Source organism: Rhincodon typus, chromosome 17 (genome assembly GCF_021869965.1).
Source record: "Rhincodon typus isolate 14 chromosome 17, sRhiTyp1.1, whole genome shotgun sequence".
In the NCBI taxonomy this organism is placed as follows: Eukaryota; Metazoa; Chordata; class Chondrichthyes; order Orectolobiformes; family Rhincodontidae; genus Rhincodon; species Rhincodon typus.
Genome location: NC_063348.1, coordinates 28,076,452 through 28,096,512, shown reverse-complemented (window position 1 = coordinate 28,096,512; position 20,061 = coordinate 28,076,452). Strand labels below are relative to the sequence as shown.

The 20,061-nt window shown below is 38.6% G+C and overlaps 1 protein-coding gene across 1 annotated transcript in view; it reads right to left on the bottom strand.

The window, feature by feature from the left end:
- trim66 (tripartite motif containing 66) overlaps positions 1-20,061 on the bottom strand; it is a 169,693-nt gene that overhangs the window by 26,909 nt on the left and 122,723 nt on the right. The window contains exons 4-5 of the mRNA XM_048606799.1: positions 7,815-7,947; positions 6,554-6,670 (exon numbers count right to left, since the gene is read on the bottom strand). Of these exons, the coding sequence (XP_048462756.1) occupies positions 6,554-6,670; positions 7,815-7,947 (250 nt within the window). The remainder of the gene's footprint in view (positions 1-6,553; positions 6,671-7,814; positions 7,948-20,061) is intronic.

Sequence of the window (20,061 nt, the reverse complement as noted above, 5' to 3'; positions counted from 1 at the left end):
TACAGAGAAGGTGCAGAGAAACATCAACTCTAACATATGAGATATCGTTTATAATTCTACTAATTCTGTAAGTTCATAAGTCCATTTATTTCTGATGGGTAGACATTGCAATCTGGTTCCATTCTAAAGGCTCTTTTGTGCCCTTTTCAGTGCCTCACTATCCTTTTCATAACGTGGTGACCAGAACTGTCCAACAAGGTTCAAACAAACTTAGCATAACTTCTCTACTTTGCAATTTTATCCTTCTAGAAATGAATGTGAGCACTTGTTTTTTTTTTGTTATGGCATTATTGATTTGCATCATAACGTATTTTATGTACTTGGTATTTGTACTCCTGCATCTGTTTGCTATATACCCTTCTAAATTTTCAAGTATTCTGTAACCTACTTATTTTTCTGACAAAAATAAACTACAGTGGTTCAAGAAGGCAGTCCACTACCACGTTCTCAGTGTGACACTGAACAGACATCAGTAACACATGTCAGTAACACCCAAAATCAAGAATGAATACAAAATTATTAGAAGAAAAGGAGCAGAACTTTCTTAGCATCCTGACCATCACTGATTCCTCAACCAATGTTACTAAAAAACAGATCACCTCCTTATTTACCATTTGTTGTTCAGATGACTTTACCACATTTGGGTACATTGCAACAATGACTCAACTCCAGCCATTAAACATTTTTGGAGCAAGCCATAGATGAGGAAGGCACTAAGTAAATGTACATTCTTTCAAGCAGTGAAAGGTTTGTGCTGTAGCTCAGTAATTGCCTTATATTTTTGTTTTGAGCATTGTTTCAATTTTAGTATCACTGGTATAGCTGTGATCATAATTATTAATTATGAGTGTAGGTAGGACATCAGGCAATACGAAGTTCAATGCTCATCCAGTTAGGAATGATCCAATCAATCAATGTGGATAGATGGTTAAAAGGATTTGACAGGATAGGTGGAGAGAATCTTTTCCTAGAAGGACTGCAGAACTGGGAGGGGAACAACTTTAAAGCTAGAGCTTAGTTGCTTAATGACAATGTCAAGGAGCACTTCTTCACACAAAGGATTGTGGGAAACTACAACTCTCTTCTCTCCCAAACCTGCTAAACTAGGTCAATTTAAAATTTTTAAACTAACATTGGGTCAGTTTTGGAATACAGACCAAGATAGATAAATGGGCTAAAGTTGCAGATCAATTGTGATCTAATTAATTGCTTGTTAACATAGAACTTGTGTATTGCTGAAAAAAGGTGTCCTGTGGAAGCTTTTTGTCTTTCATTCATCTTAACAGTTACAAAACTTTCAAAGGGAACAACAAATAATACTGTATCAGAAACAAAGTGCTGATTAGGTTGGCAAGTGAAGTCTGATTGGTTGATGCAATGCCATGGAAACAGCTTTGACACCATGTCCCATTTGTCAGCAATATCATTTATTTGAATCGTGTAGAAGGCTCATGGAATTCCTATGGACTATTCCTATTGGTATACTTCTACTAACGTTCACTAGTCAGAATTAAATATGTTTTAAATCATTTTTCAGTTTTGTTTTCTTTCTACCAATTTCAGAACAGCAAACCAGCCATAAATGTATAGGGAAAGATCTCACAGTAGTATTGTCACTGATCTGGGTGGGGGTCTGGTAGTTCAGTTGGCTGGAAGGCTGATTTGTAATGTAGAGTGACACCAACAGCAGGAGTTAAATTCCCGTACCAACTGATGTTACCATGAAGGCCTCTCTTTCTCAACCTCTCCCCTTGTCGGAGGCGCAGTGACCCTCAGGTTAACCTACCACCAGTCATCTCTCGGTAATGATAGAACAACCTGATGGTCTGGTAGGGCAAAGTGAATGGGTGCTGTTCGTCATAACCTTAATATTATCACATGACACCAGGTTGAACACGAACAAGGAAACATCTTGATGATTATTAATTGTAGTACCCAACCACAACCTCAGATAATGAATCAGTGTTCCTCCATATTGAACACCACTAGGAAGAAGAAGCAATACTAGAAAGGACACAGAATGAATGGTATATTCACCATTCATTACAAAGGATGGCTCAGCAGCACCAGTCAGACTGAAGTGGTTGAGCCCTGAAAGGTATATCCATAGGACTGGACTCGCAGAAAATGGTACAAGAGCCAAACAAGAATGAACAATCTACTTGAACATGTCTTCAGTAATTTAAATTTCCATAACAGTACTGATCATCAGATTTCCATGTGGAAATAAAGTCCCATCTTCATAATGAGGATAACATTCACAATGTATACGATAGTACCAACAGCTTTAGCAGCTCAAACTTGGCCCACAGTGCCTAATGGACAACCACAGAAGAGCAAACATTGCATGCAATAGACAGAGGAAAGAGATCTCACAACCAATGGACTAGATCAAAGATCTACAGTCCTGTCACATCAAGTCGTAAATAGAGGTGGACAATTCAACAACTAACTGGAGGAGAAGTGTCAACAAATCCACAAAGATAGCAGAGCGGAGATCAGCATGGAAAAAAGTCAAGGCTGAAACATGTGCAATTACCTTCAGCTAGAAATGTCAAATCGCCCAAGACAGGTGACAATCTTCAGTCAATTTGATTCACTCCATGTGACATTAAGAATGTGTGAAGGCACTGGGTATGGCAAAGGCAATGAGCCCTGATTGCATCCCTGCAGCAATAGCAGAGATATACTCCAAAACCAACTATACCCCTAGTCAAGTTGTTCCAGTACAGATATAACAAGTGAACTGGTTGTTGGGAGAGTGCAGATCTCTGTCACAATTATGCAACATAGATTCGAGCCTTTTCCTGCTTGGCTGATGCTCTGAAACTACAAAGCTAAGAAAAATCTTTACCAAATAATTCCCTCTGACTAAGAAGACTTTAGGCAATTCTGCATCAATCTGCTCTGAAAGCTCTGCTCAATTTCTGACAGCTGTGACAAATTGCACTACAGCAGCTGAAACAATCAACAGTTTGAAATAATCGAAAGCCTCCTCAGTAAAGAACCCACAACATTCTTTTTAAAAGTCAGTTTGCGCCATTCTACTGAATCTTTTAAAAAATTCTAAGATCCTGATCTACATCTTTGCCAAAAACTAAGCAATTCTGTAGTGGGCCATATTCCATCAGTGCACCAAGCTTTATTGAAATCTAATATTTAGTTTTTGAGATAAGTCATTTCTAAACAGAGTAACAAACAATAATAGAGCTAATAAGGGAAGCTACTCAACAAAGTGTAAAATCACCAAGGTTTATCCTTTGCACAAAATGCAAGATAAAACCATACAGCCTATTACCAAAGGTGTCTACTTTTAAACTTCAGCAAAATGATGGATGGTGTCATTGCGACAATGGCATTAAATAGCTCTTACTTAGTTCTCCAATGCTTAATATTGGTTCTGTCAGCATCATCATATTCCAGATCTCATTACAGCTTATGACCAAATATGTATAAAAGAGCTGAACTGTTCTATGATTTGAGAATGACTGCTCTTGTCAGCAAGGCATCATTTGACTGAATGTGGTATTAAGAAACCCTACCAAAATTGATGTCAAGCAGAATTGGGCCATACCACTCCATCAATTGGAGTTATAGCATAAAGAAAGATCATTATGGAGGCCAAGTACTGGAGCCATAGGACATTGCTGCAGGAGCTCCTCTAGGCAATACCCTTGCTCAACCATCTTCACTTCTTCATCAACAACTTTCCCTCCACAGTAAAATCAGAAGTCAGGGTGTCTGTTTATGGCTGCACAGTGGTTGGTATCATTTGTGATTCTAGTAACACTGGAAATGTCCAAACCAAATGTACAATATTTTGACTTGGGCTGATAAATGGCACAAAACATTTGTGATACACAAGCATCAGACAATGACCATGTCCAACAAGAGAGAATTTAACCATTTCTACCTGATTTTCAGTGGCCATTACCATCACTGAATCTCAAAACATTAACATATGCTTGCTCATCACCAAACTTAAATGGGTCAGCAACGTACATACTGTGACTAAGTATGGTGAGCAGGTCAAAGACTGGAAATTCTGAGGTAAGCAGGTTTCCTGACCTCCTAAAGCATTTGCACAACTACATGGCACAAGTTGGGAATGTAATGGAATTTTCCTCACTTCTGTGATCCCAGATAAGACCTACAATTTGGTTAGAATCCTGGGTAGGCACCAGTAGAGCAGTCAAAATTTGAAAACCCACTTGCTACGAAGAGGATAAAGCCATATGATTCCATGAGTTTAAACATCAGAAGATATTTTACTATATAATAATCAGCAAAGCAGTCAAAATTTTCTGTCTCATATTCTAACATGTAGAATTAACAGGAGATAAATATGAAACAACAGGCAAACTATGGTCAAACAAACTACACATAAAATGACAGATACAACAAAGACAGATCCGTCAAATTTCTCAGCAACCCAACCAGACATCAACAAATAGCCGAATCACAAAATCCTTTAAAACTCTTGTTCAAGGGATTTCAGCTACTCTCTTTGAAAGACCTAACCATTTATTCCTCTCAAAAGCCACTCAAACTCAGCCTGCTCTAATGATTGCTCACTTCCCAGTTCTCAATCTCTTCTCTTACTACAATTTCCCACTACTTTAATTAGATTGCACCATAGCGCCTAGTTCCAGCACTCTAGCTATTCTGAGAAGAACTCTATTAGTCACAGGCTTTCTTTTGACCCAACTGCTAATCACACTGAGCAATTACTGTATATAGGCCTCTAATTTCAGGGAGCTAACCACACCCCTTCATCTATATGGTACTGACAACCTTTGGCTGCCTTTCCTGCTCTGAACTGATGGAACAAGCAATCTTTCAAGTTTACCGAGCTGATATTGCTCCCCGAAGGTTGCTCTTCATGCTACCCTTTGAACTGATCTGTGACATTCAATCTCGCAAGCAGCAGGGCCTGATGTATCAAGCTTCTCTACCTTACAACCTCCAGCCAACCCATGGTCATTCCCTACAATTGCCCTGGCTCCACACCAAAACATCAGAATCAAAAATCTAGAAAATGTGCCTTCCCTCAGTCAGAAAAGTAGAACTTCAATAACACCCAAGAAAATTGACACCATCCAGGACAAAGCAGTTCAACAGATAGACACCCCACACACTTAAATATGCACGCACGCCATCACTGAGGCACAGTGGTAGTTGTGTGTGCCATCTAAAAATGAGTCACTGAAGTCCATCTTGAAGTTCTTAGCATAGCACGTTCCAAACCGGCAATCTGTTGTAACATGAAGGATAAGGGCAGGGAACAGCAAGTTCCTCTCCAAGCCATGACAAGTCTGGTTGAACTATACTGCTGTTCCCTCACTTTCATCTAAAACTCTATTCCTAACAGGATTACTGATGTAGCTACAACTGCAGTGGTTCGTGGCAGTAGTTCATGATCACCTTCTCAGAGGCAATTAGAGATGGGCAACAAATCCTTGCTTCGCTAGCCGTGCTCAAGTATCACCAACTTTTAAAAAAAAAAAGTACTTTTCACTTCTGAGAGGACCTCCTGTGTTATTTAGTTTTCTCCTGAATGACATAGTGCTAGCAATATGTATTCTGTACTGGAAGTGCCAAGCCTGAAGGAACAAGATTTCTTGAACAGGGCTGAAATGTGCAGTTCCAGCTTTTTAAAATGGCACTAGAACTCCCCTTTGACAAATTGGATATTATCTACAGTGAGTTGTTCAGATATAGAAATTTTCCTCGAAATACCAAGCATGTAAAGAGGAGACTTTATATCAGTTGATATGTCTTGATTGGTAGTAGTGCAGCAAAAAAGTTGAAATCAAACCAATTAGTCCAGTACAAAAATAAAATAAATATGTGCTGTGTAAGTAAACATTATGTTTAAATGAAAATCTCCTGAAAGATACAAGACACACAGCTTAGAACTATTTTCAAGAAATGTGAGAGGAATCAGTTTTGGTTACTGATTGGCTCAGTATCTAATTCCTGTGCCTGATTGGTCTGTTGACCATGAAACCTGAGACCCAAGCCAGTGAGCTGCAGACACATAATAGGCATCCTGAAACAGCTCTCCACTGAAGAACAATGGAAGGTTGTGCCATGCTCATTGATAAATCAGATGATTTTAAATAGAATATTGGCAGATATTGGACAAATTGTTGCAACAGCTTTTGTTACCAAGTCCAATGTCAAAAAAATTACATTTAAAGTCAAATCCCATTTTTTTAAAAATTGCTAATGGATTTGACTTTAGAAATTATATTGACTAATTTTAATTGACTTTTTAGAAAAGTATTTATTAACTTGATACAGAGTCCTTGAATTAGCAAGGCTATTGCCTTCTTATATTTTGGCAACAAGACTTGGAACAAACATCTTCAATGTTTAAACCGAAATGTTTAAATTTTTATTCATCTCAGTTTCAATCCTTTTTCAGTCTTGATCAGCTTAAGTAGCTTCATATAGAATAAATTACAGATTTGTTTTTATTTCAAACTGCCTGCTTGAACCAATTTTAAGTCAGTGATTATCTTTTTTTAGTAAAAGTAGACCACATTACCTGTCCTCTACTTGTTTTGCTGTGTTCTGGATGCTGACTTTTTTCTCTCCCATTTTCAGTGATAATTCCTCCAAAATCATCTTCTGATTTTGTAAAGCATCTTCCAGATATTTGAAACTGTGAGCAAGAAATAGGAAAAGCAAATTGATAGAACCAGCACCTCAGTAGCCACTGCGAAATCAGTTTGGCCCATTTATGAATTTTTATCATAAGCCTCTCCCATAACCATAGAAGTAGATTCTCCCTACAACCTGCTGGATATTTTAAATATCCCCATTCCTGTTTCTTCTTCCTGTTGTTAGGGACCAGACCAAACCCCTTCAAAAGGTATGAAGGAGATAGCCAAGATCCTAACTTTTATCTTATTTAAAGGCAAGTGTAAGGTGCTATGTTCCAGCTGTAATTCGATTGGTTACACTACTCGGCTTTAAGCAAAACATTATCCTTACCTGACAGTTAAAATACAAACAAAAGAAAGAAGAATCAGTAACTTTAACTCTTGGAAAACTTAACAGAATACTAGATTATTTAACAACTAAACAGCAACTGTTCTATTAGCATAACATCCTATAAATACACCTTAGCAAAGGCAACTTCAGTAAAATAGATTGTCTCACATGCAATGTTTCTCCAGCCCAGGAGAAAAAAAAAAAAAAAAAATCAAGAAAAAGTTCTGGAAAGAGAACTCAAACATTTTGTTGCAGCAGGGAGAGATATATGGCAGTTTCCACTATCATCTTCAAAACCCCAACAACTGCTGAAAGTTAAACGAAAACCCTGGTTCTTTGGGAGCCTGACTCCAGCCACTCATGCTTCCATTGTTTAAATTTAAAACAAACACTCGGGGACCTTGCAAGCTGCTTACTCTATTGGCTTGGACCAAGCAGCTCATCACTTCTGCTTCAAAATAAAAACAGGGACAGAATATACCTCTTAAAGTCACAGTAGAATCACACTGTGCGACTCATTTTCTTACGCTTCTTCATTTTGCTCCAACCCTCAAACCCTCAAGCATATAATTCTAATTACATTGGTCCCATTATTTCCTTACCCTCTAATCCTATTCAATCTGAATAAAAAAACATTGTTCCACCCATACACAGAAAACTGGTTGCAGCATCACAAAAATTTCTTAAATAATTTCTTAACTCTGAGGCAAAGTATCCTGCATTGGGTTTTGATAACTAACTTATGCAGCTTTAAACTTGCAGGGAGACGGGACCTTGCAATCCTCCTGTTAGATTATCTCCCTCCACCTTACCTATGGCCTTTGTGTTGTGATAGCTGGCAATTCCAGCAGGCCAGCACATCGCAGGTCTCACAGAACAGCTTCATTGGCTCTTTACTGTGAAGCGGACAAAAGAGTGGAAACTCATCGACCTCACTTCTGTCACCTGTAAATTGGATAAGTTAAAGCTCTCAAGATTTAAATCAATGCAGGATGCAAACATGTTTGAAAGTTAATCAATTGAAGTAAACAACAAGATATGTACTTTATTAGAAGAATTGCACTCATGGGACTAGAATCCCACAGCAGAAAGTATCCAGGCCAAGAAATACATTGGCTGCAACATACTTTTCCTATCCAAAACATATCAACAGTTCAAATCAACATTTGTAATTTTTCAAAGGTGCAAGAACAGAAAAGGCCGTTAATTGCTGTAAACAGTACTCCACCTAAGGAAGCAAGTTGTAATCTCAAACTGCAATGTCAGCATACAGTTCAATCAGGTGGCAAATGGTTAAAATTCATGCACACAAATAATCCAATTAATTTGCTAGCCAGTATTCAGGTGCACACACACTCCTAAAGTCATATTTTGACCTTACCCAGGAATGACAGTCCAATAATTCCCTTTTATGATAATCAACTAAACACACTTTATGCTAGATACCTCTGTGAAGTTTGCTGGCCTCAGGTAGATTAGTTATGCATTAAACTATGAAGGAATCCTAATTAGCATTTCTATACCAGTTTAGCGTAACAGTACTATTCACAAGTTGCACCAATGCTTGGTTAATGTTTTGGAGTAACAAATAGAATTATTTGGGCAACAGAACTACGAAAAATGACAAGTAGCTATATCAAAGTATTAATTTTTATCAATAATACTAGAAAGTTTATTATTATTATTATTGACTAATGTTATGAGTAGGAAGTAAAGGTGGATTCCTACATGACCCAATTGAAATATATACAGCGAAGAAGGTTACCTCAGAGTACAATGGGATCTTGATCAGATGAGCCGATGGGCTAAGGTGTCGCAGATGTAGTTTAATTTAGATAAATGTGAGGTGCTGCATTTTGCAAAGGCAAATCAGGGCAGGACTTATACACTTAATGGTAAGGTGCTGGGGAGTGTTGCTGAACAAAGAGAACTTGGAATGCAGGTTCACAGTTCCTTGAAAGTAGTGTTGCAGGTAGATAGGATAGTGAAGGCGGTGTTTGCTAAGCTTGCCTTTACTCTTCAGTGCATTGAATATAGAAGTTGAGAGGTCATGTTGCGGCTGTACAGGACATTGGTTAGGCCACTTTTGGAATACTGCGTGCAATTCTGGTCTCCTTGCTATAGGAAGGATATTGTGAAACTTGAAAGGGTTCAGAAAAGATTCACAAGAATGTTGCCATGGTTGGAGGATTTCGGCTATAGGAAGAGGCTGAATAGGCTGAGGCTATTTTCCCTGGAGCTTCGGAGGCTGAGGGGTGACCTTATAGAGGTTTATAAAATCATGAGGGGCATGATAGGGTGAATAGACAAGGTTCTATTCCCGGGGTGGGGGGGGGAGGGGGAGTCCAAAACTCGAGGGCATAGGTTTAAGGTGAGAGGGGAAAGATTTAAAAGGAACCTAAGGGGCAACATTTTCACACAGAGGGTGGTGCGTGTACGGAATGCGCTGCCAGAGGAAGTGGTGGAGGGGGTATCTGGATGGGGATATGAATAAGAAGGGTTTAGAGGGATATGGGCCAAATGCTGGTGAATGGGACTAGATTCATTTAAGATATCTGGTGGGCATGGAAGAGTTGGACCGAAGGGTCTGTTTCTGTGCTGTGTATCTCTATGACTCTATATCAGTCTCACAAAAAAAAAGTTTTCTAAAACATATAAACTCTTCAAATTTCTCATGACTTATATTTAATATTTATGTAAAATCCCAGAGCATTATCAAACAAAATCTGACACCAAGCTATACAAGAAACCCACAGGGCTGTGAAAGAAGACTTTGCAGTACCAATGGTGCCTGCACTATGCAAGTTGGAAATTCCAAAAATGCAGGCTCCCTACAAGACGCATTCTGACTGTTTAGAGACCAGCATGGGCACATCATGCATATGCTGGAAGCACACAGACCAGATGGATCATGAAATTAAATAGCATCTAAATGTTAGTTTTGACATATGATTTTGATTATTTATGTTGGTGCAGAATTAGTGGTAGTATTGTGTCTGTATCGTTGGCATTTTACAACAAATGGATTTAATAGGCTTTGGAGGTCAGAGGAGTTGGTAGGCCCATCAGGAAAACACCTGCCTCAATAATAGGGCTTAAGTGGGCCTCTATGGGTTGTCAATGGTCATTTTGTTAACCTGAAATACTGAAAACATGAGAGAGATGCAGTGCAATTTCTATACTTTATATTTTCATACAGAAAAAAAACTGATTATTTAGATAATTGAGGAGTTTGGAAGCAACAACAGATACATGCAGGTCAATCATAATCTTAAACAAATTCAACATATTATTTAAATTCCATATTAGCAAATAGGTCATGTGATGAAAAGTTCATCCAGAGGGTTGTGGTGACGGGTTGTTTGTCAGACTGGAAGCCTTTGACCAGTGGTCTTCCACAGGGATCGGTGCTGGATCTACTTTTGTTTGTCATTTATATAAAAGATTTGGATGAAAATATAGGAGGCATGATTAGTAAGTTTGCAGATGACACTAAAATTGGTGGTATAGTGGACAGTGAAGAAGGTTATCTAAGAGTACAAAGATCTTGATCAATTGGGTCAATGGGCTAAGGAGTGGCAGATGGAGTTAATTTGGAGAAATGTGAGGTATTGCATTTTGGTAAAACGAAGGCCGGACGTATGTAATTAATGGTATGGCCCTGGGTAGTGTTGTAGAACAGAGGGACCTAGGGGTTCACATATATAATTCTTTGAAATTTGCATCACAGGTAGACAGGATGGTTAAGAAGGTGTTTAGCATGCTTGTCTTCATTGCTCAGTCCTTATGATGTCATGTTGAGGCTGTACAGGACGTTGGTGAGGCCTCTTCAGGAGATGTGTGCAGTTCTGGTTGCCCTGTTATAGGAAGGATATTATTAAATTGGAGAGGGTTCAGAAGGATTTACCAAGATGTTGATGGGAATGGAGAGTTTGTGTTATAAAAGTAGGCTGGATAGACAGGGACATTTTTAACTGGAGCATTGGAGGTTGAGGGGTGACCTTACATTGGTTTTTATATAAGGTGAATAGCAAAGATCCTTGCCCTAAAGTGGGAGAGGTCATAACTAGGGGGCATATTTTTAAGGTGAGAGGAGAAAGTTTTAAAAAGGACTTGAGGCAACTTTTTGATGCAGAGACTGGGTATTGTGCAGAATGAACTTCCTAAGGAAGTGGTGGATGCTGGTACAGCTACAACATTTAAAAGACATTTGGATAATTACGTGAATAGGAAAAGTTTGGAGGGAGCTGGGCCAAATTCAGACAGGTGGGAATAGTTTAGTTTGGGGACATGATTAGCGTGGACTAGTTGGATTGAAAGGTCTGTATCCATGCAGTATGACTCTGTCTCGATGTTCATTTTTGATGTGAGAAAAATGTTGCAGGGACTTTATTTTTGAGGTGGTTATCTGGAAAAGCTAAAGTTACTATAAAAAGTGAAGACAATTAACATGGCTAAATGATGTAATGAAATGAACAAATCTAACATCTCACAAAAATCCCTGGTCGCAAGACGGTAAGATATGTAATACAGGACCCACAAAAGAAATCAGTCAGTCAGTCATTGCAACACAAAATACTGAGAAAGTTGCACATTCATTGCAATACTGAGTACTAAGTCAATCAAATAAAAGTTTTTCAAATTCATCACAGCTACATAAGTTTAATCCATCCAGTTTGCGAATTGTAGGATTAATGGGTTAACTAACATTTCATGATTGACTTAGTTTAATTATATTCACACAATTAAAATAAAATTAATTGATCAAATATTATTGTTCTACCTACATATAGGCAATGCAGAGCTTAGTACTCCAACATCACGTGACATTACTCAGCTTCATGTGGATGGAGAAACGCACCATGAGATTGAGAGCAGAGTAAAGACAATAGTCTAATATTTTACGAACAAAAACAAAGTCGCTGGAAAAGCTCAGCAGGTCTGGCCGCATCTGTGAAGGAGAAAACAGAGTTAACGTTTTGGGTCTGGTGACCCTTCCGCAGAACTGTTCTGAGGAAGGGTCACCGGACCCAAAATGTTAACTCTGTTTTCTCCTTCACAGATGCTGCCAGACCTGCTGAGCTTTTCCAGCGACTTTGTTTTTGTTCCTGATTTACAGCATCCGCAGTTCTTTCTGTTTTTATTTAGTCTAATAGTTTAGACTTACAGCTGTAAGGCTAAGGGGTATGTATTTATCTTCCAAATAAGACAGAGATGATACACCCCCCAGCTTGTTAGGCCACAGCAAAGGATCAGGATGACAGCTACGGAAAAGTACTGGTGTATTAAAAACAGTATAGCAATTGACTAAATTAAATCTTTGTATTAGAGATAACTTTGTAACAATGTATTCAAGTTTGTTATTATTAAATTTAGCATATCCCAGATTAACAATTTGTGAAATTAATATGCCTCCTGATCTTCTGCATTAAGCTAACATAAGGGAACATAAATTGTTTTCAAGATTTCCACACAGCAGAAGCAAAAAACTAGGAAAAAGGAAAGGTTGGTGATAAGCAAGTGATTTAACATAAATTGCATCACTGAAGGGAAGATTGAGTGTATCATACAAACAATTATATTAAGACTCACATGGTCTGGCATTCTAAAATATTTAACGGGGAACGGTTACTTGAAATTAAAAGGGATTCTGGAAAATAAAATGTATGCACGCAGTGTCAGTGGTTTTAAATGCATAGAAAGAAGATTGTTAGTGTCTTTGAAGGAGTAAATGAAATATTGAATTTGGACAAATTTTCATATTGACATATCAAATATCTAGTGTATGTTATCAAGTAATTTTTTTTTATAAAAGGGGGTTATCTCCGAGAAAGAACAAAGTATGATTCTGCCTGAATCAAACAGAAACGTTTGACTTCTGCTTTAAGACGTTATAAGAATTTGTTTCATTGGAATGCAAATTTCTCCAGGGCGCAGGAATGAGATAGGATGGTGACTTGTTGAATTGTAAAACTGGATGAGAGCAGGTGATTAAGGGTAGAGAGTGGGTGGCAGAAGAAGCCAAACAATATTAGAATAATGGGCTGTTATGGCAATTGAGGTCAACATGCATTTTAGTGAAAGGGAAGTATAGATAAGAGCACTAAACTGGTGGCTTTCTCTTGGTGATAGAGTCATAGAGTTATACAGCATGGAAACAGATCATTCGGTCCAACTTGTCCATGCTGACCAGATATCCTAAACTGATGTAGTCCCATTTGCCATGCCAGTATTTGGCCCATATTCCTCTAAACCCTTCCTATTCTGATTCAGAAGCCTTTTAAATGTTGTAATTATACACATCTCCACCACTTCCTCTGGCAGCTCATTTCACATACTCACCATCCTCTGTGAAAAAGTTGCACCTCAGGTCCCTTTCAAATCTCTCCCCCTCACCTTAAACCTATGCCTTCCAGTTTTGGACTCTCTAACCCCGGGAAAAAAACCTTGGCTATTCAACCTATCCATGCCCCTCATAGTTTTCTTAACCTCTATAAAAGGTCACCCTCAATCTCTGACACTCCAGGGGAAAAAAGCTCCAGCCTATACAGCCTCTCCCTCCTTGTAAATCCTTTCTGTCTCCTTTCAAGTTTAACAACATCTTTCATACAGCAGGAAGACCAGAATTGAACACAGTACTCTAAAAGTGGCATAACCTATGACCTGTCCAGTCACAACATAACATCCCAACTCCTATACTCAATGCACTGACCATCAAAGGCAAGTTTGCCAATGGCTTCTTCACCACACCGTCTACCCGCGATTCCACTTTCAAGGCACTATGCACCTGCACCTCTAGGTCCCTTTGTTCAGCAACACTCCCTAGGCCCCTGTGATGAAGTATATAAACCCTGTCCTGATTTTTCCTTACTAAAAATGCAGCACCTCATGCTTATCTAAATCAAACTCCATCTGTCACTCCATGGCCCATGGTGATGTCTTTGTCTTTCCTTTTAAGAGAACTGAATTTGATGATCGAGCCACCACCCAAGGCATCAGGACCATATGCAGAGAGATAAGTAAAGCCCCAGATTGTTTTGATAAGATCATGCGAGAATCAAGATGTGTGGCATGGTATTGAGATATCACATTAGTGTACAAGGATATTCTGAGACTAGTCCAAAATGTACTGGTACAAAGTAGTGGAAATATTGCACTAAAGAACAGGTTTCAATCATGTGCTCCTACTTGATAAACAGCATGGCAAGAAATGGTTAATATGGCTAGTAATGTACAAAAATGGTTAAGGTGGCTAGTAAAATACAAAAACATCTTAATTTACAAGACAATGACACTACTCCCTGGCAAAACTGAACACAAAACAATCCGGAAAGAGTAAAAAATGAGTGAAATTGCAAGAGGGAGCAAGGAGAATTTAGATTTAAACAAACAAGGCTTTTGGGATTGGAACACTTAGTAAGAAGTATCCTCAATACGAATACAGATTAAAGAAAACTGGAAAAATTTAAGTCCATGTTTCATGTTATTTTATTGTTATTGAGAGAGGCAATCTACAGACGGAGAACTCGATTGAGTTTTTTTTAACTGAAGTAACCAAAAAGATTGATGACAGCAGAACGGTAGACATTGTTTACTTGGACCTCAGTAAAGCCTTTGACAGGGTTCCACATGGTAGACTAGTTGGTAAGGTAGATCACATGGGATTCAGTGAGAGCTTGCCAATTGGATACAAAATTGGCTCAATGGTAGGAGACAGAGGATGACAGTGGAGGGTTGTTTTATGGACTGAAGGTTTGTGATCAGCAGTATTCTTCAGGGATCAGTACTGGATCTACTTTTGTTTGTCATTTATATAAATGATTTGGATGGTAATGTGTGAAGCATGGTTAGTAAGTTTGCAGATGACACCAAAATTGGCAGTACAATGGACAGTGAAGAAGGTTATCTAAGATTACAAAGACATCTTGATCAATTGGGTTAATGGACTAAGGAGTGGCAGATGGAGTTTAATTTGAATAAGCGTGAGGTATTGCATCTTGGTAAAGCAAACAAGGGCAGGGCTTATACAATTAATGGTAGGGCTCTGGGGAGTGTTGTAGAACAGAGACCTAGGGGTTCAGGAGCATCATTCTTTGAAATCTGTGTCATAAATAGGCAGGGTGGATAAGAAGGTGTTTAGCACGCTTGCCTTCATTGCTCAGACCTTTGGATATAGGAGTTGTTGAGTTATGTTGAGGTTGTAAAGGATGTTGGTGAGACCTCTTCTAGAATTCTGTGTGTAGTTCTGGTCACTCTGTTATAGGAAAGATATTATTAAACTGGATAGGGTTCAGAAAAGATTTACCAGAATGCTGTCGGGAATGGAGCATTTGAGATATAAAAATAGGCTGGATAGGAAATAGACTAGATAGGCTGGGACATTTTTACTGGAGCATAGGAGATTGAGAGGTGACCTTATTGAGATTTATAAAATCATGAACGCATAGATAAGGTGAATATCAAGGGTCTTCTTCCTGGGATGAGGGGAGTTCAAAACCAGGGGGCATATTTTTAAGGTGAGAAGAGAAAGTTTTAAGAAGAACATGATGGGCAACCTTTTTACACAGAGAGTGGTTTGTGTGTGGAATGAACTGCCAGTCGAAGTAGCGGATGCAGGTACAGTTACGTTTAAAAGACATTTCGATGTTTATGAATTGGAAAGGTTTGGAGGGGATATGGGCCAAGCGTAGGCAGGTGGGACAAGTTTAGTTTGGGAACATGGTCGCCATGTACTGGTTGAACTGAAGGGTCTGTTTCCATGCTGTATGACTCTATGACTCCAACTGAAGGATAACAAACCAAATTAAGGAACATGAATCTGAATATATAACATTCAGAGGTTAAAAAAAATGAGTATGATGAATTTAAGAACAAGGTATTTGAAAACAGGGGAAACAATGAATTGACCACAATCATTTTTAAAACTTTTGAGACCAGACATAATTGTTTCTGAAATTGGACTGATAAAATTATTTCACACAAGTTGTTAGTTCAAACATACAATGGGTAATTCAATTGATTTTTTAGGCAAATAAATTTAAATACTTTAATTTGAAACAAATAGTCAATGGAAACAGTCTAGGTGCTTTTAATTTGTACTAGTAAAAATGAGATAAATCATTGGGAAGAATTTAATTGACCACTAATGAAATCTGTCAGCGCAAAAATACCACAGGAGCTGTATGTAAAAGAAACCTTTGTGTCTATTGTTGCTAACTTTGGATTTGGAGTACTTTTGAAAGGAGTCAAATCACGTATAATCTAGCAAGTATCTGATTTAATGGGAACTTCACCAATTAGGTTAAGACCTGAGACATGAGGCTTCCTGAAAGTCAAATAGTAGGCATGGTTCAAACAATGGGAAATGAAGACCCGGTAGCAGATACGTGACAGACTGGCCAAAAAGGGATAAATGACATTGTGGAATGACTCAGAGAAATTATGAAAGAACTCATGACCAAGCTGCGGAACCAAGTGGGATCAAGTTGGTTTGGAATGGACAGCAACAGGAACACAAACAAATAGGGTGGTGGTGTTGGAAGCCCATGCTAAAACAAATCAGCCAATCATTTGATTGACAGGGAACAAGATGATACCAAAAAGGTTTGAGAAGGACAATTATGTCCAGATCTAGAGGGAGAAAGGGATAGTATTGTGTACCAATCTCAAACTTCACATTCCCCAATTGCTGCTTCACCCCTTGCCTGCCAGTTACTGGAGACTACACTTGTATGATGCAAATCCGAAAACAAAAACTGGAAATGTTCAAGGTATTCGACACATTCCGCAACCATCACATGGGCCATGAGAAAGTAGAAGCAGCCCCCATCCTGCACCCAAGTGAGCAATAGGGGAAATTAGACAAAGAATAGGTCAGGCAGTCAAATTCTACCACCAGTACTAAAGAAACTAGACATTCTTGAAGACACAAAACAGGAATTTCCAAGAAAAAATTGAATGTTAAAATACACTCCTAGATTAGGATTATACTGCACATAATGCAGTAATGAATGTAGGTCTGGTGGGAAAGGAAAATATAAATGGACCCTAGTAAGAGTGCAGTGAGACTTAGCATAGGGACCATGAAATAGGATTAGTGTTAGAAGATGCAGGGGAAAATGTGACTTTCGTGACAGGTGACAGGGTATAGGCATGTGTAAGTTGTCTTTGGTCTGACTGAGATACAAGTACCAAAATGGTGCTCTCCTACAACAAAGCAGCTGTTTACCCATCTCCTCTGAAGGCAATTGATAAGAGAAGAATTACGATCAACTAGAACTATTGGAGTTAGCAGGGAAGAGGCTACATCTCAGGGGTAGCAAATTAGACTTATAAATGCAAGATTTGCAGCAGAGGATACACAGGATCATAATTAGCAATTATCAAAATCGAAAGAAAATGAGTCAGTTAGGATGAGAATCCTGTCAAGTTATTCTGGACACCATCAAGTTTTTGAAAACCGTTCAAGATACAACTAACTTGATTACTGATGGCATGGCTAACATTTCCCAAGAATAGCACAAGGCAGAGACATATACAACTTATTCAAGCTGGCTATGAACAATGATCTGTACTAACTTGTTGTAACTAGACATGCACTAAGTGCCAGACAGGGTATCGGACAAGCAATTGAGGAAATTGCTGGAAGAGAACACACCCCTAAGCCACCTCAGGAGTTTAACCCTTGCTAGTAGCGTACTGGGCACTCATGATGGAGGTAAAGGGGAATGATACATAGGAGTGGTGCTTCACATAACTAGGCATGGAGACAATCGCACCCATCACTTGAGGAAGGTTCACAATATACGCAAATACTACGAGGGGATCTGGATATTGCTAAAAAAAAAACCCAAACCATGTGATTATCATGAATATTACCAAGAAGGGAATCTACTTGTCACGGTGTCACCATGGAGAGGATTAGTGAGCATGCTCAGAGGAACAGACTAGACAAAAGCTTACCTATTGTAGCTTCAACTCTTCTGAGAATTGTACACTGTCTATTTTACCAGGGAATAACCAGTCTTTTCTGCAGTATGCCCTAATTGGACCAACTAATTATTTAGCCACAGTGGCCAGTTATTATCGCAAAGGCTCAAAAGGTGTCCTCTGTTGGGACACAATATTGCCATTGGCAATATAACTTGGCACATTAGTGTTAATGAACAAACCTTACCCATGCCAGAGAAAGACTCAATACTTAAGGAAGATCTCAGGGTCCATTGCACAATCACACACTAAGAGATGTTACAGTATGTCGCCACTTAACTGCCGCTATTCCCCACCTGACAGCAGATTGGGCTCACTTCATTAAGGAGGCTAAAGACATCATCCACAAGTAGTCCAAACACACCAAGGAAATCAAGGTCAAGCAGACAAGAGCCTGAGAGAGTCCAGTTGGTGAGACCAAGTGTGGAACTGGGGCCTGAATAGCCAAATTCATCCCTAGATTCCCATCATATCTCATATGGTGGTAGAGGTACAACTTGTTGTATGATTTATATTGATCGTACTAACGTGCATTGCTAAACAACCATTCAAGAAATGGAAAAGTAGATGGCAAAGGTTGGAAGAATAGGTATTATTACCAATGTCGATGCCCTAAGACATAGGCGAGCTTGGCTCATAGGCCAAGGGCATAGCGGGAGGTTTGTTGGGGCAGCCCATGGCGGAGGGTGACACAAAATGGCTGTCCATGAATTTTTAGTTGACATAGAAATGGTGGAGAAGAATCTTGGCTGTAGCAATAGCTTGCTAAGTTTAGTATTAAACTGAGATCATAAGTTAGGGCAATTGTAGCTTTGTAGACAGGATAAATTCAAGGTAACAAGATTAAGATAGCACAAAGAGTCTTAGAATTAATACACAAATAATCCTGTTACAAACACACAGTTGCAAGTGTTTGTACAGAGACTGTTTGATAAAGAAAATCCTTGAGAGGATAAGAGACATGTAGTAACAACCAGCCTGAAGGTTGTAATTTAGCAAGAGTCAAAAAGAAAAGTATGATCCCACAATAATCAAGACTCTTTAGGGAATTGTCATTTCATATTAAACGTAACTATAAAAGAATATTGTGCAATTAAAAATGCAACCTACAAACTAACACAAAAGAAAAGAACTTAGCTAAATTCCAATGAGCAGTCATCCTTAGACAGTGAAGACAGGCCCACTTCATTCCCAGGGAAGATAAAGCGACAAATGGTGTAAACAGATATAACCTCCGAGAGAACAACAAAAAACAGATAGCATGGTGGGGGGCCGGTGTGGTATAAAGATGTCATAAAACATGGTCAGTGTGACTTCAAGAAAATAAATAATTACTGCTTCACAGCTCAGCGAAATGCTTAGATAATGATGGAGACAATTTGAGCAGATCCTTACATCCAAAGATCAAGGGAAGAATGATTGAGACAAATTGTAGAATAAGGGTGAGGATGAGTTATATCCTGTTGAATCTAAACAAGGTTATTTTAATGACTTGGTAAAGCCATGAAGGTGATTGAATTTCAGCCTCATTAATGGAATTCGAATAGATGTTGTCTTATTTAGTAAAGATAATTAGGATAAAAAGTATTTAGAAATAGAGACAGTAAGGTTCATCAGAGAATCAAACTTTGATTTCAAGCAACTTACAGCATGTAAATAGCAGAAGTTGTAACTGCAGATAGAGAGACTGTGTTTGTGTGATCTCCGAAGGTCGAGAGCAAGAGAGAATCTACTTTTATATTGGAACTGATATTACAAATTTTGTAACAACTGGTAGAAATTAGCATCTTTTTGTGTCTCCTGTAACAAGGTTATTAAGGAATATAAATTGCTTAACAGAATTTGAAAAAGTCATTAGTGATAATCAAGTATCCAATTTATTGGCGATTATGTGATTCAGCTGGTAAGTGTCTGGAAAGGAGCATAATTATCAGTATTGGAATGTGATTGAATAAAATGCATTGTAAAATTCCAAGGACTGGTGATAAAGGTGTCTGGTAAACATCATGAGATCATGGGAGGATCCAAGGCTATCCATAGAGTTGAGCATCGTTGATTGTATGTTTATAG